General features: G+C 38.2%; 1 protein-coding gene, 1 long non-coding RNA gene and 1 other non-coding gene across 15 annotated transcripts in view; 1 reads left to right on the top strand and 2 right to left on the bottom strand.

Annotated features, from left to right (window-relative positions):
- Window positions 1–18,529, top strand: part of MCMDC2 (minichromosome maintenance domain containing 2) — a 44,302-nt gene extending 25,773 nt beyond the window's left edge. For 4 of the 12 annotated variants that reach the window (XM_085022268.1, XM_085022267.1, XM_005663046.4 and 1 more), the window contains 3 exons: window positions 1,406–1,548; window positions 6,381–6,490; window positions 15,205–16,130. In XM_085022268.1, the coding sequence (XP_084878394.1) occupies window positions 1,406–1,548; window positions 6,381–6,490; window positions 15,205–15,371 (420 nt within the window). In that variant the 3' untranslated portion in view covers window positions 15,372–16,130. Of the gene's footprint in view, window positions 1–1,405; window positions 1,549–4,248; window positions 4,355–6,380; window positions 6,491–15,204; window positions 16,131–17,398 lie in introns of those variants that run through there. The other 8 variants (XR_014843711.1, XR_014843712.1, XR_014843710.1 and 5 more) reach the window with 4 other exon arrangements.
- LOC146403855 (uncharacterized) lies at window positions 18,416–21,878 on the bottom strand. Of its 2 annotated transcripts, XR_014843717.1 has the most exons (5): window positions 21,535–21,878; window positions 20,143–20,166; window positions 19,075–19,195; window positions 18,766–18,825; window positions 18,416–18,589 (listed from the first exon to the last, which is right to left on the bottom strand). It is a non-coding gene; the product is annotated as an uncharacterized LOC146403855 (long non-coding RNA). The 2 variants fall into 2 exon arrangements; XR_014843718.1 differs by lacking the exon at window positions 20,143–20,166.
- On the bottom strand, window positions 18,902–18,990 carry LOC146403856 (small nucleolar RNA SNORD87). Its single transcript, XR_014845024.1, has one exon. It is a non-coding gene; the product is annotated as a small nucleolar RNA SNORD87 (small nucleolar RNA).
- Window positions 21,879–25,849: the final 3,971 nt, after the last annotated feature.

Below are 25,849 nucleotides of genomic sequence, written 5' to 3'. Positions count from 1 at the left end.
TCTTTACTGAAGGGGGATATAGGTGGTGTAACACTGTGCTCCCATAGCGTAAAGGGAGCTATCAGTGTTCTCAGTAGTGTTATTATCCAGGTCTGAAGGCCTGGAGGGAATTGTGGACTATAAGAAAAATGAAGACAGGACATATCCTTATCTTTAAAAAAAATTATGTTTAGGAGTTCCCGTCGTGGCTCAGTGGTTAACCAATCTGGCTAGGAACCATGAGGTTTCGGGTTTGATCCCTGGCCTTGCTCAGTGGGTTAAGAATCCAGCATTGCCGTGAGCTGTGGTGTAGGTCACAGACTTGGTTCTGATCCCACATTACTGTGATTGTGGAGTAGGTGGCAGCTACAGCTCCAATTCGATACCTAGCCTGAAAACTTCCATAGGCTGAAGGTGTAGGTCTAAACAAACAAAAAATCAACCTTATTGATTTTTCCACTGGTTCTATGAGTTGAAAAACCAAAAAACAACTGGGATGGTGAAAGTTCTGGAAATTATGTTATAGAATAAGGACTTAAGAAACTGGGAATACTCAAAGAAAAAAGTATGAAACTCAGAGAAAATAGTGATAGTCATTAAGTGAAAAATTCATTTTCTAAAGTCTTACTTAATCTTCAAGGCCACTTTCACAGCAGTTAATACAGTACCTCCCACATGGCTTGTGTTTAGTTGTGTTCTTTAAAAGGAAGGAAGGATGCAAGCAGCTCTAGGGCCTATTTGAGAAAGTTCTTAGGAAATAAACTGTGAGAGAAGTAAGGCTATTCAAAGGGAAATGAGCTTCTGAGAGAAGCTCCCTCCCACTGAAAGGCTCTGAGTGAGCCTTTATGCCACTGGAAGCAAAGACTTGATAGTCTTTCAAATACATTGCACAGAACATTTCTGTACTAAGAGGGAGGAAAAGATTATTCTGGGTAAATGTTAATATTCTTTGCTAGTATAACACTATAATTTAAAATGCTCAATGACTGTGGGATGGCCCCAGATATTTAACCAATTTTGATGTTAATAAAATATGCAAACATTATTTATTTATTCATTTATTTATTTATTTATTCTTTGTCTTTTGAGGGCCTCACCTTCAGCATATGGAGGTTCCCAGGCTAGGGGTCTATCGGAGCTGTAGCTTCTGGCCTATGCCACAGCCACAGCAACATCAGATCTGAGCTGAGTCTGCAACCTACACCACAGCTCACTGCAGTGCCAGATCCTTAATCCACTGAGCGAGGCCAGGGATTGAGCCCACGAGCTCATGGTTCCTAGTCAGATCCATTTCCACTGTGCCACAATGGGAACTCCCTAAAATATGCAAACTTTAAAAAATAAAATTACAGTATACTTTGGATTTTTGTAATACAGGTTATATAATAAAGTTTGAATCTCTTAAATTTTCACACTTTTAATTTAGCTGCTCGCTTTTGCAAAGGATTTGAATGTCGAGTTCAGCTTGGAGGCAGAAAGAATAATTCATGGCTATTACCTCGCAAGTCGAAGAATCAGAACAGATTCTATATGTGGATCAAAACTGTCAGCATCTGCATTAAAATATTTGTAGGTATTAAATTTAAAAACATCTTTTTTTTTTTTTTGTCTTTTTAGGGCCACACCTGTGACATGTAGAAGTTCCCAGGCTTGGGTGGAATCTGAGCCACAGCTTCAGGCCTAAGCCACAGCTGCAGCAACAGGGATCCGAGTCAAGTCTGTGACCTGCATCACAGCTGACCCACTGAGCAAGGCCTGGGATGGAACAGCATCCTCAGGGATACTAGTTGGATTTGTTTCCACTGCACCACAGCTGGAACTGCCTATCATTGACTTTTAAATGATATGTTTAATTAACTGTCTCACTTGTTTCTTTGTTTGGTTGTTGATTGATTGGTTTATAATATATCTTATTCCAAAAGAATTTAAGGTATCAAGAATTTCTTCTGTTATAATATTACATCATTTGAATAATTTGTTTTCACTAAATTAATTTTTATTGGATCCCCTGTATGAGATATATCCGAGAAAAGTGCACTAATTTCAAATGCAAATGATTGTTTTGTTAATTGTCGCTGTTTACATTCTAGTTTGTAGTTGAATCTGAAAAAAAATTTTAAGTATATTGTTCCTTTTACTTTTTAAAAATATTTTAATATACTCTTGTATTATTGTTCCTTGAAAAGTTTTTTTTTTTTTTTTTGTCTTTTTGCTATTTCTTTGGGCCGCTCCCGCGGCATGTGGAGGTTTCCAGGCTAGGGGTCGAATCCGGAGCTGTAGCCACTGGCCTACACCAGAGCCACAGCAGCGCGGGATCCGAGCCGGGTCTGCAACCTACACCACAGCTCACGGCAACGCCAGATGGTTAACCCACTGAGCAAGGGCGGGGACTGAACCCGCAACCTCATGGTTCCTAGTCAGATTCGTTAACCACTGCGCCACGACGGGAACTCCTGAAAAGTTTTTTTAAACTAATTTTTATTATAAAAGTAAAGTGTGATGTGTGACTGGGTCACTATGCTGTATAGTAGAAATTGACAGAACACTGTAAAACAACTATAATAGAAAAAATAAAAATCATTTTAAAACTTAAAAAAAACCTAAAAAAAGTAAAGTATAGACTTAGGAAAATATAAGTCTAAAATAATGATAAAATGCCCTGCTTACTCTACTATTACTATCCTACTCCCTAGAGATAACCACTGGTAATAGCTTTTGTGTATCCTTCCAGAAAGTATCCATTTGAATACTAGCATAGGAGTTCCGTGGTGGTGCAGTGGGCTTGAGTCTCTGTGGAGGTGTGGATTTGGTTCCCAGCCTGGTGCAAGGGTTAAAGGATCTGGCGTTGCTGCAGCTGTGGCTTGAATTCATTCCCTGGCCTGGGAACTTCCCTATGCTGTGGGTGTGGCCATTAAAAAAATAACATATACAAATGTACTTTAAATATGTGATGTGGGAGTTCCCGTCGTGGCTCAGTGGTTAACGAATCCGACTAGGAACCATGAGGTTAGAGTTCGGTCCCTGCCCTTGCTCAGTGGTTAACGATCCAGCGTTGCCGTGAGCTGTGGTGTAGGTCACAGAAGCGGTTTGGATCCTGTGTTGCTGTGACTCTGGTGTAGGCCTGTGGCTGCAGGTCTGACTGGACCCCTAGCCTGGGAACCTCCATATGCCACGGGAGCGGCCCAAGAAATAGCAAAACGACAAAATAAATAAATAAATAAATATGTGATGTGTATTAAATACATATTTTATTTGAATGGTACATATTTTAGGTGAATATTTTATTTAAACATGTAAGATATTTTTATTAATGTATAAATATATATATATATTCCTAAGGATAGATATTCTCTTTTTGCCCAAACGGAATCATGCAGGTAAGCATATCATGATATACTATCAGCCATAAAGAATTACCTCATTCTGTTTTAATAGCTGCATTACAATTTTACTGCGTTGTGATATGGCTTTACCATAATTTAAACAGTCTCCTCTTGATTGACCATTACTTCATTTGATAAAGATTAATGTATCATCTCAACCAAACTATGAAGTAGGGCCAGGGGTAAAATAAGCCATTGAATAAACAAATATCTTGTTATGACTGCAATATAAAATAAAGCAAGTGAAGGACTGACTGGAAATGTCTAGTATAGGACTATAAGAGTTATATATAGTTAATTCCTCTAACTGTATATTTGTTTTCATAGAATTAAAAAATGCTAAAGATAAGCAGGGTAGAAATCAACTGTGAGGTTTTAAAATGGTAAACAGAATTGTATAATGCTTTCTATGTTCCGAAGTAATATTTAAAATACTGAAATACTCAATAGTCAAAGTTTAAAAAGTTCGAAAATCCTATTTTCTCATGTTTTTTTCTCTGGCTTAAAATGATATTTTTAATTTAAACTCACACAGCCTCAGTTTACATTTGAATATATTGATTCAAGAATAAAGCAGAGTTGGGCGTTCCCTTCGTGGCTCAGCGGTTAACAAACCCAACTAGGAACCATGAGAATGCAGGTTCTATCCCTGGCCTTTCTCAGTGGGTTAAGGATCTGGCTCTGCCATGAGCTGTGGTGTAGTTTGCAGACGTGGCTCAGATCCCATGTCGCTGTGGCTGTGGTGTAGGCCAGAAGCTACAGCTCTGATCAGACCCTAGCCTGGGAATTTCCATATGGTGCAGGTGCGGCCTTAAAGAGAAAAAAAAAAAAAAAAAAGAATAACACAGAGTTAATATGACAACTCTATTTTTTTTTCTATTTGTAGAAATAAACAATAGAGGTGGAGAAGAGTTTTACGAAATAGAAAAGTGAATTAACCACTATTCAGAAGACTCATAAACCTTGACTATTTCCCCTACTTATATAGACAGGTACCTAAAAGCACCAGCCTTGCCTTTCTAGAGAAATAGCACTGAACAATATTCTCCTCTCTTCCCAGAAAGACTGTGTACATATTCTTCCTGGTCAACATTTTTAGGAGCTTGGGTGAGGACATCAGGAACATGATAATCCAATTTGCATATTTAAAAAATCCTGCAGAGATCTTCAGAGCCTCAAATAATGATCTTAGAATAGCAAGAAGAAAATTAATAGGACAAATATAATGTCTTTAATTAGGTCCCAACCTTCCTGGTACAAGTGTGAATGCATGGGAAAAGGGCCGTGTGGCTTAATATGAAAAATTTGAGATTTTATTCTTTTTATGTTTAATATGAGTAAGCAATGTAATATGGCTGTAAATAATATTGTGATTTGGGATTGTATTAATAGAATGTAGTATCAAGAGTTAAGAAAATGCTAATTCTGCCTCACCTCTACTCTGCTAATCAAATCACAACTCTAGTACTATACTAAAAAGAAATCTTTTTTTTTTTTCTTTTTACTGCTACACCTGTGGAATATGGAAGTTCCCAAACTAGGGGTCCAATCAGAGCTGCAGCTGCAAGCTTACAGCCGCAACAACACCAGATTCAAACCACACCTGTGATCCACACTGCAACTTGTGGCAATGCTGGATCCTTAACCTGCTAAGCGAGGTCAGGGATGGAACCTGCATCTTCACGAATACTATGTTGGGTTCTTAACCCACTGTGCCACAATGGGAACTCCCTAAAAAGAAATCTTAACCAAATCTGGTCACAGGGAGAGTGACCTGGATGATAAGGGGCCTGAAAATTATGTCACATGACATATTAAAAGAAGTAGGAATATTTATCTTGGAGAAGATAAAGCATGAAGCAACTAGAAAAGTTGTCTTTGAATATTTGAAGAGCTGTCACATTTAAGAAGTATTAAACTTGTTTTGTAATCCAGAAGACAAAATAAGACCAGTGTTTATAAACTGCAGTGAAACCAAAAGCTTATATAATCTTTGTAGGTGAGTACCAAAATTTTCAAATGCCTTATTTGAAATCACAACCTTATGAATTTTATTATTATCCCTATTTTACAGCAAAGCTTTTTAAAAAAAATCTCAGAAATTAAGTAATTCATACAAACTCACACAGCTAGTAAATTCTAGAGACATAGCTCACATTTTCTGATCCCCACATTCAGGAATCATTCAAGTACATTAAAGCTAGTTTAAAAGTAAAAAATAAAGGAATGGATTGCCTTATGATTCCTTGTGAATCTTAGGGGAAGTTCAGAAGAGACAGTAATGAGTAGCCTGAAATGTTGTAGAGAAAATTCAATTGTGTGATGGGAAGTTGAACTTTGCTCTCTAAGGGCTCTTCCAACATTGAAATTTCAAGATTCTGTGAAAACACCAACAATGTGTCTATAAGAGATATTTAGTTAGGTAAATTTTCCCAATTGTGTATTTATTTATTTAGTATATATATATATATATATATATATATATTTTTAGGACTGCATACACAGCTGATGGAAATTCTCAGTCTGGGGGTTGAATTGGAGTTACAGCTGCCAGCCTACACCACAGCCACAGCAATGCCAGAACTCACCTGCGTCTGCGACCTACACCACAGCTCACAGCAATACCATGATTCTTAACCCACTGAGCAAGGCCAGGGATTGAACCCACATCCTCATGGATCCTAATTGGGTTCGTTAACCAATGAGCCACAAGGGGAACTTCCCCAATAGTGTATTTAATTGAACAGAACTTGGAAGGGCATGTAGAATAGTAAAGAAAAGCAAGGTTAGAAACCAATTCTTTGATAATAAGTCAGGGTACTTCCTTGTTCTGGAATAGTCTGTTTAATTTGGTAGGAAAACATGTTTTGAAAATAAACCAAAATTCAAAAAAAATTAAAATGCGCTTATCTTTAAGGTTTGGCTTATATTTACACATATCTTGTTTTTTTCCTGTCAAAATATATATTATCTTTATAATATCAACGTATTTTGATTGGCATCAATTTTCTTTTTTAGAGTTTCCCTTTCTGAAGCCCATGCTCGACTGAACTTAAGGAATAAAGTGCTTAAAGAAGATGTACTAATTGCAGCCTTATTATTTGAAACATCTCTCACATTGAAATATGGTAATTTATTAAGTTATTGATCACTACAAATAATCATATTTAAACTTAGAGATTTTTAGTTCATTAAATTAAGATTACATATAGTTTAAATTTTATTTTAAAGAAAAATAAATTTCCACCAAGGAAGGTCTATTTGAATTTGAACATTTACAAATTGCTTATAGGTAGTGTCATCATTTGATGTTAAGTTCCTAATTGTGCATAATTGTTTCTATGCTTGAACTATTGCATTGCTTAGAGAATTCCAGGGAGGGGGAAGTACATAATATGACACATGAAATGACTTCAGATTTATCTTTCTTTGAAAATAGCATGCAATATTTAATTATCAAGCCATCCCTTACACTGGAGTTAGGCACATAGCCCAAGAAAATGTGATCATCTTGCATTACCACCTTCTCTGGATTGCTAGTTATAATACTGTGACTAAAACATTTAATTATTCGAAATGAAGGGAGCAAAAAAAACGAAGGTTTTGCTAATAAAAACATAAAAGGAGCCTTAAAGGTAAAAGAGAATTATTCTCACCAAGTTCTTTCTGAATTATATGAGACGTTAATTTTGATGAGCTATACCATCCTTCAAACCAAGCTTTGGTTCTGTTAATCTAAAACAATAAAACAGTCAGTTATTTTACCAGCAAAATGGGTTTATTTGGGAGCAGGAAAGAATTGCAATTCAGGACATCACGACTATGGTAAACCACATGCAAGTCTGGTAAAGAAGAAACTTCTATAGAGAAGTGGAAGTTGGGAGGACTGTTATAACAGAAAGTCCTTTGGAGGAAACAGAGTTCCAGGTAGCGTGGCTTTTCATTGGCTTCACTGTGACAGTCTCTGTCAGAGCTGTTGCCAGGCAAGGAGCAAATCTTTCTTCCTCTTGAGGGTGGTAGTTAAAGCAGTATCGCTTCCTGCTGGATTTGCAGGGTTTGTCTATTCCTTTTAGGATCTACACTGATGTTAAGCTGCGCAAGAGTAAGAGCTCCCCCTTTGGGCCTCTGCGCTTCATTTTAGTGAGATTTTCCTTTTTAATTTTCATTTCCAACCCAGAGAGGCTGTGTATTAACACTGACTTTTCTGTGTATGTATGTTTAGTATTTAAGTTTGATTTATATTGTAATAACTTTTCACAGAGATCCATTAAAGCATTGAGCATTAGGACTTTGTTCTATAATTATCTAAATCAAGAATTCTTAACCTTGAGTCTTAGGGGCTTGTGAATCCCCAAATTATATGTAAATTTGTATATGTATTTTTGCTTAGGGAGATGAATTATCAGTTGTTATTTTTTTGTTTTGTCTGTTTTGTCTTTTGCCTTTTCTAGGGCCGCTTCCACGCCATATGGAGATTCCCAGGCTAGGGGTCTAATCGGAGCTGTAGTCACTGGCCTACGCCAGAGCCACAGCAATGAAAGATCTGAGCCGAGTCTGCAATCTACAGCACAGCTCACGGCAACACCAGATCCTTAACCCACTGAGGAAGGCCAGGGATCGAACCTGCAACCTCATGGTTCCTAGTCGGATCCGTTAACCACTGCACCATGACAGGAACTCCAAGTTTATTTTTTAAAAATTGTTTAATTTAGGGAGTTCCCTTCATGGCTCAGTGGTTAACGAATGCGGCCTTACTCTATGGGTTAACAATCTGGCGTTGCTGTGAGCTGTGGTGTAGGTTGCAGACGTGGCTAGGATCCCACGTAGCTGTGGCTGGTATATGTAGGCCGGCAGCTGTAGCTCTGATTCAATCCCCAGCCTGGGAACTTCCATATGCCATGGATGTGGCCCTAAAAAGCAAAAAAAAAAAAGAAAAAAGGAAAAAAATGTGTTTACTTTAAAAAACATTTTTTGGAATATAGTTAACTTAAGAAGTTCTGTTAATTTCAGGCATCCAGCAAAGTATATCAGTTATATGTGTACATATATCCTTTCCTTTTCACTTTCTTTTCCCATGTAGGTTACCACATAGTACTGAGTAAATATCCCTGTGCTATACATTAGGTCCCCATTACCTGTCTATTTTAGATATAATAGTGTGTATGTATCAATCCCAACCCTGCTCTTTATCCCTCCCCCTCCATGTTTTCCTTTTGGTAAACAAAAGTTTGGTTTCAAAATCTTTGAATCTTTTTCTTTTAAGTTCTATTGTATCATTTCTATTAGATGCTACATATTACTGATCTCATATAATAATTGTCTTTCTCTGTCTGACTTCACTTAGTATAATAATCTCTAGGTCTATCCATGTTGCTGCAAATGGTGTTATTTCATGCCTTTTATGGCTGAATAATATTCCATTGTACATATTTATCACATCTTTATTCAGTCCTCTGTTGATGGACATTTTGGTTGCTTCTGCATCTTGGCTATTTTGTGAATAGTGCTAAAATGAACATGGAGGTGCACATATATTTTCGAATTATGGTTTTCTCTGGATATGTGCCCAGGAGTGTGTTTGCTAGATCATATGGTAGCTCTATATTTAGTTTTTAAAGGAACCTCCATGCTGTTCTCCACGGCAGTTGTACCACCTTACATTCCCACTAACAGTGTAATAGGGTTCCCCTTTTTCCACACTCTCTCCAGAGTTTATTGTTTGTAGACTTTTTGATGGTGGCCATTCTAACTGGTGTGAAGTGATACCTCGTAGTTTTGATTTGCATTTCTCTAATAACTAGTGATGTTGACCATCTCTTCATGTGCTTTTTGGCTCTCTGTCTTCTTTGGAGAAATGTCCGTTTAAATCTTCTGACCATTTCTTTATTGGGTTGCTCTTTCTTTGGTGTAAAGCTGTATGAGATGTTTGTATATTTGGGAGATTAAGCCCTTGTTGGTTGCTTCGTTTGCAGAGATTTTTTCCCATTCTGTGGGTTATCTTTATGTTGTTAAAGATTTCCTTTGCTTTGCAAAAACCTTTAAGTTTAATTAGGTCACATTTAAAAATTTTTGTTTTTATTTTCATTACTCTAGGAGATGAATTAAAAAAGATATTGCTGTGATTTAGGAGATGAATTAGAAGCTTTATGAAGTATGTCTTAGAAGTTCATGACCCCTAGAAAGTTAATTATCATCCTGAATTAGTTTTATTTACCAAAAGAGAAAGACACTGGTTCCCAACCAATAATAAATATGAAGGAGAATATGTATTTTTGTTTTGAATTTGCTTTATATTTACATTCTTCTCTTATTCTATATTTTAAAATATACCTGATAAAATCTGACACATTATTTTATGTATCATGAAGAAAAAAATGCTGTCAATTTTACTATAACATGCCATTACCAGCAAAACTGTTAAGACACAACTAGATTTCAGTAAGAAGACAAAAATGTGTGACTTTGAGTTTAGAAACTCTGGTTTTATAATATTAAGGACTCCTGTGACTGAATATGGCTATTTTCACTTGATAACTATTTTGTCAAGACTTTCTTAAAGTATTTAAGAAAGGATTTGTTGACGGAAATAAAACTATGTGAAGTTTTTTTCACCTTTAGTTACTTTTTGTTTTCATAATGAGTTTCAGTTAAGTATATTCTTTTTTAAGCCTTAAGCAAAACAATGCTAAGAGCTCCTTAAATGTTACTTTAATCATAGCAGGAAACTAATACCTACTCGGGGATATTTTTATTGGTTGCAGAAATCAATAGTTGTCCTTATAAATTAGATTTATTTTATTTTATTTTATTTTTTTTGTCTTTTGTTGTTGTTGTTGCTATTTCTTGGGCCGCTCCCGCAGCATATGGAGGTTCCCAGGGTAGGGGTCGAATCGGAGCTGTAGCCACAGGCCTACGCCAGAGCCACAGCAACGCAGGATCCGAGCCGCGTCTGCAACCTACACCACAGCTCGCGGCAACGCCAGATCGTTAACCCACTGAGCAAGGGCAGGGACCGAACCCGCAACCTCATGGTTCCTAGTCGGATTTGTTAACCACTGCGCCACGACGGGAACTCCTATAAATTAGATTTAGAAGGTAGGGCAATGGAAAGAGGGAAGAATTAAGGAAAACTTCCAGGTTTCTGCCTCGAGCAACTGAGTGGATCATGGTGCTGGGAAGAAAGAAAAAAAGGGGAGTGAGAATCAAATTATAGACATAAATTTGAGGCATCCTATAGAGATACCAATAGATAGATGTAATAATGTGGGGTTTAGAAGAGAGTTCTAACCTAGAATTATAATCAGGAATTAGGAATCATCAGCACAGAGATGGTTCTTAAAGCCCTGGAATAGGTAAAATCACTGAGAGAGAGGCTACACAGAGAACCCCAGGACTTTCTTTGAAGAATTCCAATATTTATAAATGGAGTTGAGGAAGAACTGACAAAGGAGACTGAGAGGCAGTGGTATTACAGAAGCCAAGAGAGAGAGTGTTTTAAGAAAGGAGTGGAGTGGTCAACTATATCATGTGCTGAGAGTTTGAATAAGATTAGATTTGGCAATCTAGAGTGTATAGAAATCAGGATTAGAACTATTTCAGTGGAGTGGGGATTTGGGTGGGATAGAACTTGAAGATATGGAGGTGGCAGACATAGACTGTTTTGAGATATTTGTGAAAATGAGAAAGGAAATAGGGTATTGGCTGGAGAAGGATGTGTGGTCTAGGAAGAGTTTTTTCTTTTTTAATATAGAAGATAATAGATCATATGATGTGTAGTAGAAAGTAAGCTAATGATACCACAGAAAGAGGGAAAGATCAAAGGTATTAAAGTCCTTAAAAAGGTGAGAGGGGATGGGATCCAGAGAACATGTGAGGGTAAATGCCTCTAATAGAAGAATCACTTCAGGAGTTCACATTGTGGCTTGGTGGGTTAAGAATTCAACATAGAATCTGTGAGGATGTGGGTTTGATCCCAGGCCTTGCTCAGTGAGTTAAGGATCAGGCGTTGACATGAGCTGCAGTATAGGCCACAGCTGTGGCTCAGAACCAGTGTTGCTGTGGCTAAAGTGTAGGCTGGCAGCTGTAGTTCTGATTTGACCCCTAGCCCACCATATGCCGCCAAAGGAGAAAAAAAAAGAATCACTTCATTTTATAGGAGGGAAAACAATGGATATGGAATCAAGTCATGTAGGTCTGGTCTTATATTTACACAAGTTCATCAGCTAAAAACAAAAGGTCTGAAGAGAGAATATGGGAATATAATAGTCATTGTGGGAGAAAAGAAAAGCAACTGTGTTAGAGAAACTCGGCAGGGTTGTCAGGCAGTGCAACTACCCATTTTAGGTTTCTGTGATTCATTTAAAGTGAAACCAAGAAATGCCAGTTGTGTGTTTTTTTTGCCCAGCAGCCTGAATGCCAGCACAAAGTAAATGGCTGGGTTCAAGCAGAGCTGAGGTTTTGCTAGATGAGTATATTATGGCAGAGTGTTGCAGAGCGACAAGGGTGTGGGGAGACTGCAAGGGAGAGACTTTTTTTAACTTTTTTTAGTTTTTCATTGAAGTATAGTTGACTTATAATGCTGTGTTAATTTCCACTGTACAGCAAAGTGATTCAGTTATACATATATGCATTCTTTTTCATATTCTTTTCCATCATGGTTTATCTAAGGCTATTGAATATAGTTCCCTGTGCTATATGGTAGGACCTTGTGGTTTATCCTTTCCATGTGTAACAGTTTGAACCTACAGAGGGAGGGACTCTTAAATTGGCTAAGAGAGGGAAGTGAATTGAAGGAAGCCAACTGGTGGTCTCTGAGAGAGAAGACCTGAAAGCATAGAAGGTAGGGTAGGGAAGTGGGACATTTAAACTCACGGCTTTGAAGTAAGCTTCTGGAGATACTCAGATTCCTTAGACTTTGGGAATGTGTGGTTGAGGCGGAGGGAAAGGTCGGGACAGTTGGAGTTTGGGAGTTAAATGGTCACTCACATGGAAATCGCTGAATGACAGGTCTTAGGGCAGAGAGGGAGATTGTGAACCGAGTGCTGAGGGCAGGTTGATGACTTCATTGTAGAAGAGGAAAGGGTGATAAAGCCCAAGAGGCACTGAACATCAGGAGGAAATTTTTTTTTTTTTCTGCCCACACCATGGCACTTGGAAGTTCCCAGGCCGGGGATCAAACCCCTGCCACAGCAGTGACAATGCCTGATCCTTAACCTACTGAGCCACCAGGGACCTCTGTAAAGATTTTTAACTAAAGGAAAGAATGGTCTGGAAGCTGCAAAGCGGCATCAAGTTAGGCACTGACTTTTTCTTCGTATGTGGGGCATTTGAGAATAAAGATATTCACTTTAGAGAGCCACAAGGGAAGCAGTGTTATCAAAGGACAGCAAGGTTTCAGGTAAGGTAGAGCTGTCAAGGGAGCAGTCACAGAAGGCTGAGGCCACTTAAGTGTTTGCTGATGACAGGCAGCTCTAGGAAGGCAGGCTCTGTCTCTAGCAGCTGTACTCCCAGCCAGTAACTTTCGTTACTTATTCAATGAAACAATCAGCGAAACAATTTAAGAGCTTAACTTCTGCAATATTAGTCCAAGGTTCTGTTTTGTTTTGCTTTCTGTAACTGTGGTAAAATATACATAAAATTTACCATCGTAACCATTTTTAAGTGTACAGGGTTGTGGTGTTGGAGAGATTCACATTGTTGCCACCACTCAACTCTGTCACCTTTTTGTTTTCCCAAACTGAAAATCCATATTCGTTAAACAATAACCCTCTAATTCCCCTTCCCTCAGCTCCTGGCAGCCACTATTCTACTTTCTACCTCTATGAATTTGACTTCTCTAGGTACCCCATGTAAGTGGTATCATATATTTGTCCTGTTTTGTCTGGCTTTTTTCACTTAGCATGATGTCCTCAAGGTTCATCAATATTGTAAGCATGCATTAGAATTTTCTTCCTAAAATTGAATAATATTCCATTGTCTCTGTGTGTGTGTGTGTGTGTATATATATATATACATACCACATTTTACACCATATATACATTATTCACCCATCAGTGGACACTGAAGTTGTGAATAATGCTGCTAATGAACATGAGTGTGCAAATATATCTTTGAGACCTTACTTTCAATTCTTTTGGGCATATACCTAGAAGCCAAATTGCAGAATCTGTAATTCTGTTTTAATTTTTCTGATGAATGGCCATATTTTTTTCTGTAGGGGTTGTACCATTTTATATTTCCACCAACTGTGCACAAGGGTTCCAATTTCTCCACATCCTTGCCAACACTTATTTTCTTCTGTTTTGTTTAGTTTTTGAGAGTAGTCATACTTATGGGTGTGAAGTACTATCTAGTGGTTTTCATTTGCATTTTTTTCTAATGGTTAATGATGTTGAGCATCTTTTCATGTGCTTATTGGCAATTTATATATCTTTGTGGAGAAATGTCTATTCAAGTCTTTTGCCCATTTAAAAATGAGGTATTTTCTTGGAGTTATAGCCCCACTATCTGATACATGATTTGCAAATATTTTCTCCCATTCCATGGGTTGTCTTTTCACTCTGTTGATTGTAACTCTTGATGCCAAAAGTTTTTAATTTTGATGTGGTCTGTTTTATCTATTTTCTTTCATTGCCTGTGCTTTTGGTGTTATATCATAGGAATCATTGCCAAATTCAGTGTCATGAAGCATTTCCCCAATGTGTTTTTCTAAGACTTTTATAGTTTTAGTTCTACATATAGGTCTTTGATTCACTGAGTTAACTTTTGCTTATGATGAAAGGTAAGGAACCAACTTCATTCTTTTGCATGTGAATATCATTTTCAGAGCATTATTTTTTTGAAAGACTGTTCTTTCTCCATTGAATTGTCTTGACACCCTTGTCAAAAATCATTTAACCAGGAGTTCCTGTTGTGGCACAATGGAAATGAATCCGATTAGTAACCATGGGGTTGCAGGTTCGATCCCTGGCCTCACTCAGTGGGTTAACCATCTGGCATTGCTGTGAGCTGTGATGTAGGTTGCAGATGTGGCTCGGATCCTGCGTTGCTGTGGCTGTGGCTGAGGCTGGCAGCTGAAGCTCTGATTAGACCCCTAGCCTGGGAACCTCCCTATGTCATGGGTGTGGCCTTAAAAAAAAAAAAAAAAAAAAAAAACCAACAAAAATCATTTAACCATATAGGTGAGGCAATTTCCAGGCTCTCAGTTCTATTCCATAGATTTATCTTTATCAAATAAAGCTTATTGTGTCTTTACTTTCCAATACCTTATCTCTTTACTTCTTCCACCTCCTTACTTCACATGACTATTTCAATAGCTGACAAATTTCTATAGTTTTCAAAGTTGAAAATGTAAACATCAACATATATTTTTTCCATTGGCCATAGTACGTTTGTGGATTTACTGAACCTGTTTCCTTGTTCTCAAATTTTTTTTTTAAATAATGGTTATTAAGGAGTCCCCATCATGGCACGGCGGAAACGAATCCGACTAGGAATCATGAGGTTGCAGGTTTGATTCCTGGCCTCGTTCAGGGGGTTAACGATCCTTCATTGCGGTGAGCTGTGGTGTAGGTCTCAGATGAGGCTCAGATCTGGTGTTGCTGTGGCTTTGGTGGAAGCTGGCAGCGACAGCTCCTATTAGACCCCTAGCCTGGGAACAAGATGGCCGCAAGTACGGCCCTCAAAAGACAAAAAATTAAAAAAATAAAATGAAATAATGGTTATTGAAACACTCTGTTCGATCAGAAATTAATTTTAAAATTTTCACTATTTTATGGAAAGCATATTTCATATTTAGCAGTTTTAAGTATTTCTCATTTGTACTTTTTCCTTCTTCATTTAGGGGCCACTGTATTTTGTGTTGCTCCAAATGCAGTATTTCCATTTGAACTATATGATGAAGAATATCTAGAACAAAGGGATATCTATCTGACTCAGTGCCAACAACAACTCCAACAGTTTATTGCCACATATGGACCTGGGACAGCTGTTTTTGCTAGTGATGAATAAGCAATCTGAGGAAAAGTTTTTTCTTCATTTCTATTTAAGCAGTGGAAAAATGTGTGGGTGATTTTGAAGTAATGCTTCAGATAATCTTGTGTATAGGTGTACTTTAGAATGCCATCTTACAAATATAAAATATAGTTCCTTCAAATTAATTGCTAATAGACACTAATCCAAATCTCAAAGCCAACAGCAGAAATTTAAAATTTGGAAGAATCCTTGGGAGTACCCTTGTGGTTCAGTGGGTTAAGGATCTGGCTTTGACACTGCTGTGGCTCAGGTTGCTGCTGTAGCACAGGGTTTGATCCTTGGCTGGGCAACTTCAGCATGTTGTGGGTATGGCCAAAAAAAAATTTAGGGGAATCGTATTTTAAAAAAAACCTGGATAGCCCAGTATATCAGTGGTCCACAGATAAAAATATAAAGATTATTGAAAGTAAGCAATGTAAAAAATGGTTGATTTGTGTAGTTCCCTCTATTTGTCACAGGATGGCAATAATACATTAAATATTTACCTATAGTATTTTTAGAAGAAACTTTTTAAAATTTTTAATTAAAAATTTTCCAGCTTTAGAGGTACAATTGAAATATAATATTGTGTAAATTTAAGGTATATAATGTGTTTTTATACACTTATGTATTTCAAACTGATTACCACCATACTTGCATCAGGTCATATAATTGCTATTTCTTTGGTGAGAGTATTTAGATCTATACTTATTTTTTTTTAGATTCTTTTTTCATTAAAGTATTGTTGATTTGCAATGTGCCAATTTCTGCTGTACAGCAAAGTGACCCCGTAATTCATATATATACATATATATACATTCCCTTTCTACAAGTATTTAAGACCATTTTTTTCTTACATTTGCAAACATGACAAATTTATGAGTAAATAACAGCATTTATATAACCAGAAGCCTTCAATTTAAGGACTTTTCATGCTTTGCTATATATTGACACGTCCATTGTATTGTTTTAAAAGCCTTAATTATGGGATCAGGAAAAGCCTTGGAATTTTTCCATTTTTAAACCAGGTTATATGAAAAAAGTAATTTACATTGTATTAAGGAGCTGTAATTGGCTCTTTAAACCTAACTAGTTACAAGAAAGGTACTGAAAGGCAAAGAAACCAAATTGCAAACCTTGTCATTTTTGTTTTCTGGGGTTTTTTTTTTTTTCATGTGTCTTTTTGTTGTTGTTGTTGTTGTTGCTATTTCTTGGGCCGCTCCCGCGGCATATGGAGGTTCCCAGGCTAGGGGTCAAATCGGAGCTGTAGCCACCAGCCTACGCCAGAGCCACAGCAACGCGGGATCCGAGCCGCGTCTGCAACCTACACCACAGCTCGCGGCAACGCCAGATCGTTAACCCACTGAGCAAGGGCAGGGACCGAACCCGCAACCTCATGGTTCCTAGTCGGATTCGTTAACCACTGTGCCACTACGGGAACTCCTGGGGTTTTTTTTTGTTTTTGTTTTTTTTTTGGCTGCACCTGTGGCACACTGTTTCTGGGCTTCTAACTGAAACTACACCATAGCAGTAACCCAGACTGTTGCAGTGATGACAGTTACCTAACCCTCCACACCAGAAGGGAACTCCCTGGCCTTCATTTCTGGAGGGAAAATATCTGCTCTGAAAAGGTAGGGTCACCATGAGAAAATATACTTATTTATAAAACCCCCAAATCCCTGTTTTCACTTTTAAAAGTTTTAAGACAGTTCTACTCACTAAAAGGTTAATGTCATAAAATTGCCGCCTTATTAACCAAGATACTACTCAGTTTTTGTAGAAAATGGTACTTCATGGAGCTTAACCATAAAGGTAGACAGCTCTCACTCGACACAGGACTTTGACAGATGATTTACTATTTTATTTCCTAGCCATCAACAGTATTTATTGCATATCTACTAATGCCAGAGACCATATACACTGTTGTTTTCAAAAGGCAAATCTGTTTTTTAAAAAAATTATGTATTACAAATTGTAGACTTTATTTTGTGGCTTCTTACAGATTTGCTTTCTGTTCTCTGTAGGATGAAGGCAAAACACATTTTATCAAACTGGGATCCATAAAATGGCCTCCATTTTACAATTGTGAAGTGTCAGATTCTGTTGATCAAACAAGAGAACAGTGAGGGTGGAATGATTTCAAAAGTTGCTTCTGATGGGATGTGATCATAGAGATACTGCTATACACTTTATACTGTTTGACTTACCATATTGAAATTATAACCCCGATAAAAGCGAAGAATTTGTGTACTATGGGACTCAACAGGGGAAAAGTTAAGATTTAGCTAAATTTAAATCTTCACCTGGGTAGGATTTCAGTTGTTTTCAAACTCTTATAAATTTGAAGTTTGTAACCCCTGAACAGACTGTCCAGTCACTACTCGTCTTAATCTAGCATATTATTACCTGAACCAGGATTAGAACTTTTTTCTTCACAAATGTAAAAGCAAACCAAGAATAAAATTAAAAAATCTGTAGGTCACAGGTGAAAGCTTTACTTGTAAGGGGCAATTTATTAAGGAATTTTGGAAATCTAAACTAGTTAAAATCTGAACACCAGTTCGAACTGCATGGGTCCACAGAAAGGGAGGAGTTTTTTTTTTTTTTTTTTTCCCAGTACATACTACAGCATACAATTTGCAGCTGATTGAATCAGAGGATGTGGAACCTTGGATACAAAGGGCAGATGGTAAGGCTATACCTGGATTTTTTACTTCAATGAGAGTTTGTGCCTCCTTGTAGTTAATGAGTCAACTGTGCTTGTTTCCCAGTTATCAAGGCAGGTTCTGAAGGGGAGACCCTAGTATGCAATTATCTAGTATCTAGTGATTAGGATCTCTCTAGAAATCCCCTAAAGCAAGAAAGCGTATGAGAACTGGATGTACTAAAAATGTCTCCCCAGCTACCTCCCACCTGCCACTTCAGAGAGAATCACTATCCACAGAGGAGCTAGTTATTGACAAGAATACATTATCCCTAAGGTATGTTAAAAACAAGCCTGACTAGAAACTATGAAAATGAAGCTCTTTAAAGACTTTATATACTTTAAAGATAACAGACTTTATTGTCCCGCAATTAATAATTTGAATTTGTATTTTTCTACAGAATTTATTGTGAGATGATCAATGTTAAATAAAATTATTAATTTTTCATCATTTGCTTCATGTCTTCTTGACCAGTTCATTTTTCCTTCCGAAATGCTGTATGCCACATCTCTGGAAAAAAAAAAATCAGAAACAGTAAAAATCATTCCATTCTCAAAACAGAGAAAATCATACAGCTGACTCACAAAGGCATTTTTAAAAGGAAATGGCCCCAGCCCTTTGGAGTTTTATCAGATAGTTTCAAGTTATCAATAAATTTGGTTATTTGACAAATCTTATGTACTTACTTGAGGCAATGAAGTATTTCTACACTAATGCTAAGGACTTGAACATTCACCTGCAGGTACCTGTATGTTGAAAAGAACATTTCACCTATTTTAATAAGAACTGCATTATATTTAAGTAATTCACATAACATGGGTTACTGGCATCTCAGTCTTGAAATTATTTCTTCAAAGTCACCCTCAGCTGGGTAAACGGCAAAAAGTAATTTGAGTCATCATTATGCCAGTTATTAAACATTTTTGGTACTGTTCTTCAGGAATAATACCACAAACATAAAAAAGCACACAATTTAACATTATAACCTTTGGTACCTTGTAACATGCAGTTGTCCTCCTAGTGGTTTTTTTCATAGCCATCCTCTATGGCAAATTTTAGAAAACATTTATCTGAAGATGACCTTCATTCATCTTCAACTTAGGAGTTCTGTTGTACCTAGAAATTAAATATATATCACTGTGAATTCTCATTTGTTCTTGCATCTACTTGTTTGGAGTCTCATATGCAGTATGGTCCAGTAAGATTTTTTCCTATTCTTATCAGGAGCCATTAAAAAACAAAACAATCTTCCTGACTCCAATCAACTTTTTAATAAAAACCACTAACAATAAAGACTATATAGTGGAATAATTTTCTATCTGTTGTTTAACACATCTTTGAAGGAACAAAAGAATGTGCTTGCTGCTCAATTATACTTTTCTGGCAGTCAAATCTGATAAATCCAAAATTTTAAATATCTATAATGATCTGCATATATGTTAGTCCTTTTAACTATTTAGGCCCTAATAATTCCATAAGTGATTTTTCCAAGCTGGAAATAGATGTATTAGCATGAGGAAAAATGGTGGATATATTTATGATGTTCTTTACTGTGGTAGTATAGATTTTAAGACATGATGGTTCTAATGAGTAGCCAGCCATTGCTTTTCTGTCTCAGAGCTTGACAAGATGAGATGAGCCAGGTTAAAGGTTAGATATATAAAAACAAGTGTGCAGACCTCCAACTAAAAGCATATCGTGGCAGATCTAATACTATTTTGAAGCAGAGATGCATTATGTTGACATCATTACTGGACATAGTCCTGGAGAATTAAGTCCCAAGTTGCCTGAAAGCATACTTATGTATTGCAAAGGGCATGAGCAGGGCCACAGATCATGTCCTAAGACACCCCAGGAGGATAAATCATTGAACCAGATAGCAACTGGAAATGATTTATGAAGACATATCAAATGTCGGACCTTGCAAAACAATTTATCATTTTCAAATTTTGAAATCCTGAAATATTTCACATAATATCCAGAACCCAAATTACTGGTTATGAATAACTGCAACTTGGAAAATTTCAGTTAAACATATTACTCATGGCATTTCTGACAATTACCTGCAAGTCCCATTTGTGTAAAGCCTAAAACAAACAAAAAGAAAGTTTAGGGACATGTATGTATAATAAAACTGCTATCCATCCTACACCCCTCTAAAAAATGAGTCTGGGCACAAAATCCCAGATGATGGGTACCTCAGGATGGAAGGGAAGCAAATAGATGCTAATATTCCAGCTTTTTTTTTTTTTTTTTTTTTTTTTGGTCTTTTGTCTTTTTAGAGCAGCAACCAAGGCTGGAGGTTCCCAGGCCAGGGGTCAAATCAGAGATGTAGTTGCTGGCCTACACCACAGCCACAGCAATGAAAGATCTGAGCCGAGTCTGCAACCTACACCACAGCTCATGGCAACGCTGAATCCTTAACCCACTGAGCAAGGCCAGGGTTCGAACCTGCGTCCTCATGGATACCAGTCAGGTTCGTTAACCACTGAGCCACAATGGGAACTCCTAATATTCTAGTTCTTAAATGCATCTTTGGGCTCCCGTGTATTTATCAATTTATCATACCTAAGGACTGATATACATTATCACATTTTTAATCAAACATTTTGTAAAATTTTTAAAAATTCCAACACTTAGCAATGAAAACATGATTCAAGCCACTTAGGCCTCAAAAAGGATGACTGACTCTAATATCAAATAGATACTACTTTAAGCTATCACATTTGCCCTACTGACAGTTAACTGCTATATTGTTTTAGATCAAACAACGTGTACTTCAAATTCTGGGGAGAAAAAAAAACCCCACAGGACTATAGCAAATCTCATCGACAAGGTATTAAGGTATTCATTGTAACTTGCTTTTTAATAAGCAAAAGTTCTTTCAGTCTCCCAGGTGTTGACCAATTTTTTCCGTATTATGTCCAGAAATACACATCTCTATGTAAACCCAAGCATCTAAAGGTATATATAGCAGGCATTTACAGCCTAAGCGCCTTCTAGACCGGACATACTGTTCTGCAACTTCAATGCCACGTCTCTAGAACGTATTTACAAATGAACATCCAGGAACAAACGCCAACGATGATCCACTGTGTCAAGACCACAATTCATTGCAAGGAGGTAAACTGCTGTGTTAAATTTAAAAACCAGTTAGAGTCCAGTTAAGATTGTCTTAATATCTAAGAGCTAATCCCTCCCCCTTTTATAGAACTTTCCCTAAGGATAAATGAGCGCCCACTCCTGAATCGGTCTAGGCCACACACAAAGCTTTACTGGGAATACAAAGGGCTCCAGCCAAGGCCTAGGCGGGGCGCGAAACCACCCGCCCTACTTTCCAGCCGCCTCGGAACAAAATCACAGAGGGCCCTTAATTAGTTTGGGCTGAGAACAAGCGAAATCAGGGTTTACTACAGAGAAGGGTCAGCTAAGACTTGCAGGTAACGGTTACTCACAAAATGCGACTGAGCAGAAGGCGCGGAGTTAAGCTCAAGGCTGCGTCCACCAGGGCTGGGGAGAAGGTGGCCTCCCGGGATGACCTTGAAGCTGAGGCGACGCCGACCGCTCGGCTGCACCCCGAAAGGTACCGGGGCCCGGGGCCCTGGACCCACAGGACGGAGGGGCCCGAGGCTGATTCATGGGCTCTGGCACAGAGTCGGGTTCCCGGCAGGAAGCGGACTTAACTCCGCGGGGACCCCCGATACGAAGAGCCCGGCGACTGGCCGCAGGCGCTGCCATCCCTCGCGCAAGGCCGACGGTGACTCAGGAGTCTTTCTCCTCCAGCTGCAGGCGGAAAAGTAACCGCCCCCCGACCCACGCGGCCGCCGGCGGCGCTCGGGAGCCGTGGCGCTCCAGGCTAGCCCCGCCCCTTCCGGCCCTTGGCTCCACCCCCACCCGGCCTCCCTGCAGCGGCGCGCCTGCCAGCTCGCAGGTTTATCCCGAGCGGCAGTGCTTTCGGGGTTTCCACAGAGGATTTCAGGGCTCCTGAGGACCTCGCTGTGTGCTATTTCCTTGAATATGTAAGTGATTAAACTACCAGTTTGTAATGGATTTAAGCAAGCAGAAAACGCTCTAAAAAGAAAGAGTCCCCCATTCCCAGTTACATTCGCTTGGTCTTCTACTCCCTCACGTAGTTAAGTACTTAAAAAACTGGTGGTATTGGACCCCCCCCACCTTAGAGTAAGGGTAGCTGGATTCGACCTTTTAACACTCAGAAAAGAAGTAGTTACCCGGAAAAAAAAGAAGCTGTTATATGTGCCCTATATTATAACAATAGCTCTTATTACTATATTTATTGATAATAGTAGAAGGTTAAGAAAAAGCATTCATAAAGCAGTCGCTTGCCTTATTTATGAACATGTAAATTGCTATTGATTTTCATGCTTTGTGTTTTATTACACTTTTTTCTTTTGATCATGATGTATTGAGCCCTGGCTGCATAGTACTAAGCTTAGGTCTAGAGGAAACGGGGTGTTGATCTTGCCAGAAAAAAATGCACATGAAAGCATATAATTAAACGATTGAATCAGTGAAAGACACGTCTCTCATTTAAACACTGTAAGTTGATGACATTATAAATCATTTAAAGATAAAAATGGATTAACTCTGGTACAGGCATCTAGAATTGAGCTGGGTGGCCATTATTGGGTGTGGTTTCCCACATCACTGAGAACTTCAATTTTTTGAACTGTGTCTAACTCAAGGACACCACCAGCTGCTTTCAAAACAATATGTCCTAGCAGCTGCTAGCTGCAATCTTTGAAGTTTCAAACATATCTCCCCCCCACCTTTCACAGCTATGTGATCTTTTCAGTCCCCAAACAGTCCTTATTTAGCAAGCACCCTTCTTGCCCCCTCAAATCCTAATTCTTGAGAAACAATTTATATAATCTTATGGTTTTGTGCCTTTGTATACTTCCCCCATTTTGTAATCTGGCAGAATACAATTCAGCTGCTCCTTGGATCTGTGTGTCCTGGGCTGCAGTCCTAACATTCCCCAAATAAATGCCTCTTTATTTCAACCAGGTCTCTGTTCTTAGAATTCTTGTTTAACACTTCTAAGAAATTGATAAAAATCCAGTGCAGAATATATTTTGCCTCAAAGAAACATGATGTGAAAGCCTAAACCTAGCAAAACAAATTGTGATTATAGTCCTTTCACCAAAGGATTCTTCCTTATGAGATAAACTGGAACCTGGGACCTTTCACCTGAATGCTTACACCTGGAAGAAACTTTAAGGGACTAAAAATAACCACACATGCGCAGTTTAGGCAATTACAAAGAATAAGATACACAAAAGCCACAAACCAGCTGCCACTTCTGAGGTGCCAGGAGCAAAAACCAAGGGCGTGGGCAGGTCATCTAAGCCATGCTTTCTGCCCAACCCACAGACATGATGCCTGTTACCCCTTTTAATGTCCCAAGTGGCTCCTCTCCAGGAGTGAGCAAGGGCACCTGTTACTTGTTTTCACTCCCTTTTGCTGCAGAACAAGTTCCAATACACCCTTGCCTGAAATTCTCCTCTGGCCTCTTAGCAGTTTCTATTGATTAAAGAGTCCAGTAGCTGGGGTCAGTAGCATGTATGTAAAGTTTTTGCTGAATGCTTTAACATGGACTTAAAATTCTTTGTTTGGTGCCCCAAGTGGGCACTATTTCTTCTGTCAAGTAATGGCTTGGGCCTCAGCCTGCCATTGCAGATTCCTGCTGGGTATTACTTCTACAACCTAATTATCAACCTGGGAAGCCACCTCCACCAGGCTTTTACCTACAACTATGTGGGCAGATGTGGTGGGAGCCATCATTACTGATTTGGCAGTGATTTCTTGGATATGACACAAAACCCAGGCAACAAAAGAAAAAAATAGATAAACTGGACTTCACCAAGATTAAAAACTTTTGTGCATCAAAAGGCACTATCAATGGATTGTCAAAGACAATCCACAGAATGGAAAAAAATATTTGCAAAGCATATATTTGATAAGGGATTAATATTCAGAACATATGAAGAACTTCTACAACTCAACAACAAAAAGTTCAACCCAGTTCAAAAATGGACAAAGACATGAATAGATACTTCTCCAAAGAAGATGCGCAAATGGCTAAAATCATATGAAAAAGAGGCTCAATATAACAGACCACTAAGAAAATGTAAGTCAGGAGTTCCCACAACGGCGCAGTAGGTTAAGAATCCAACTGTAGCAGCTCTGGTTGCTGTGGAGCTGCTGGTTAAATTTACACTGTGGTACATTGGATTAAGGGTCCAGTGTTGCCTCGGGTCACAGCTGTGGCTCAGATTCAGTCCCTAGCCGGGGAACTTCCATATACTGCAGGTGCAGCCATAAAGTTAAAAAAAAGAAGAGGAGTTCCTGTTGTGGCTCAGTGGAAACTAATTCGACCAGGAACCATGAGGTTGCAGGTTCAATCCCTGGACTTGCTCAGTGGGTTGGGGATCTGGCATTGCTGTGAGCTGTGGTGTAGGTCACAGATGTAGTTTGGATCTGGTGTTGCTGTGGCTCTGTTGTAGGCCGGTGGCTACAGCTCCAATTCGACCCCTAGCCTGGGAACCTCCATATGCTTCTGGTGCAGTCCTAAAAAGGACAAAAAAGACAAAAAAAAAAAAGATTGTAAATCAAAACTAGTTTCAAAAAATGAGATACCACCTCACACCCATTAGGATGGCTATTATTTAAAAAAACAATAAAATAACAAGTGCTTGCAAAAATGTGGAGAAATTGGAACCCTTGCATCATTGCTGGTGAGAATATGAAGTGCTGCAGCCGCTGTGGAAAACAGTTCTGTGGTTTCTCAAAAAGTGAAACATAAAATTACCCTATAATTTGCTAATTCCACTTCAGAGTATATGCCCAAATAATTGAAAGCAGACTCAGATACTTGCACAACAATATTCATAGCAGCATTATTCACAATAGCCAAAAGGTAGACATAACACAAATACCATCAATGGATGAATGGGTAAACAAAATATGGTATATACCTATAATGGAGTATTAACCTTAAAAAGGAAGGAAATTCTGATATATGCCTACAAGATGGATGAACCTTAAAGACCTTATGCTAAATGAAATAAGCCAGGCAAAAAAAAGACAAATATTATATGATTACACTTATATGAGGTACTTAGAATAGGCAAATTCAAGAAGATGGAAAGTAGAATAGCAGTTCCCAGAGGCTGGGGTGAAGAGTGGGTGGGGAGTTACTGTTTAATGTGTATACCATTTCTGTTTGGGATGATTAAAAAGTTCTGGAAATGTATAATGGTAATAGTTTGTGACTGGATTGTGAATATGCTTAATGCCATTGAATTGTACACTTAAAAATGGTTAAAATGGTAAATTTATGTTGTGTATGCTTTGCCACAATCAAAATAAAAAATACTTAAAAAGAGGAAAAAAGAGTCACACCTTGACATGGTTTGCCTTATCTCCTGCTTCTCCTCCTTTGCTACACAGCTTCCCTGGCCTGCTTTTAGTTTTCAGAACATGCCAAATAATTCTCACATCCCCAAGGCCTTTGCTCCTGCCCATTTTTTGAATGACTACTTTTTTAAAATCTCAGCTTCCATGTCAGTTTCCCAGTGAGGCCCCTGCCTATCTAAAGTAGGTTCACTCTAAAACATCTCCCCTTTTTGTTTCCTTCTTTTTTTTTAAAAAAAAATATTACTTAATGAATTTTATTACATTCATTTGTTTCCTTTTGAAAAAAAAAAAGAATTTTTTGTTTTTTTTACTTTTTGCCTTTTCTAGGGCTGC

Source organism: Sus scrofa, chromosome 4 (assembly GCF_054392235.1).
Source record: "Sus scrofa isolate SSC_HxYL_T2T_F1_AM1 chromosome 4, Sscrofa_HxYL_maternal_Yorkshire_Landrace_v2.0, whole genome shotgun sequence".
In the NCBI taxonomy this organism is placed as follows: Eukaryota; Metazoa; Chordata; class Mammalia; order Artiodactyla; family Suidae; genus Sus; species Sus scrofa.
The sequence above is the reverse complement of the archived record's forward strand: the minus strand, read 5'-3'. Positions and strand labels throughout refer to the sequence as shown.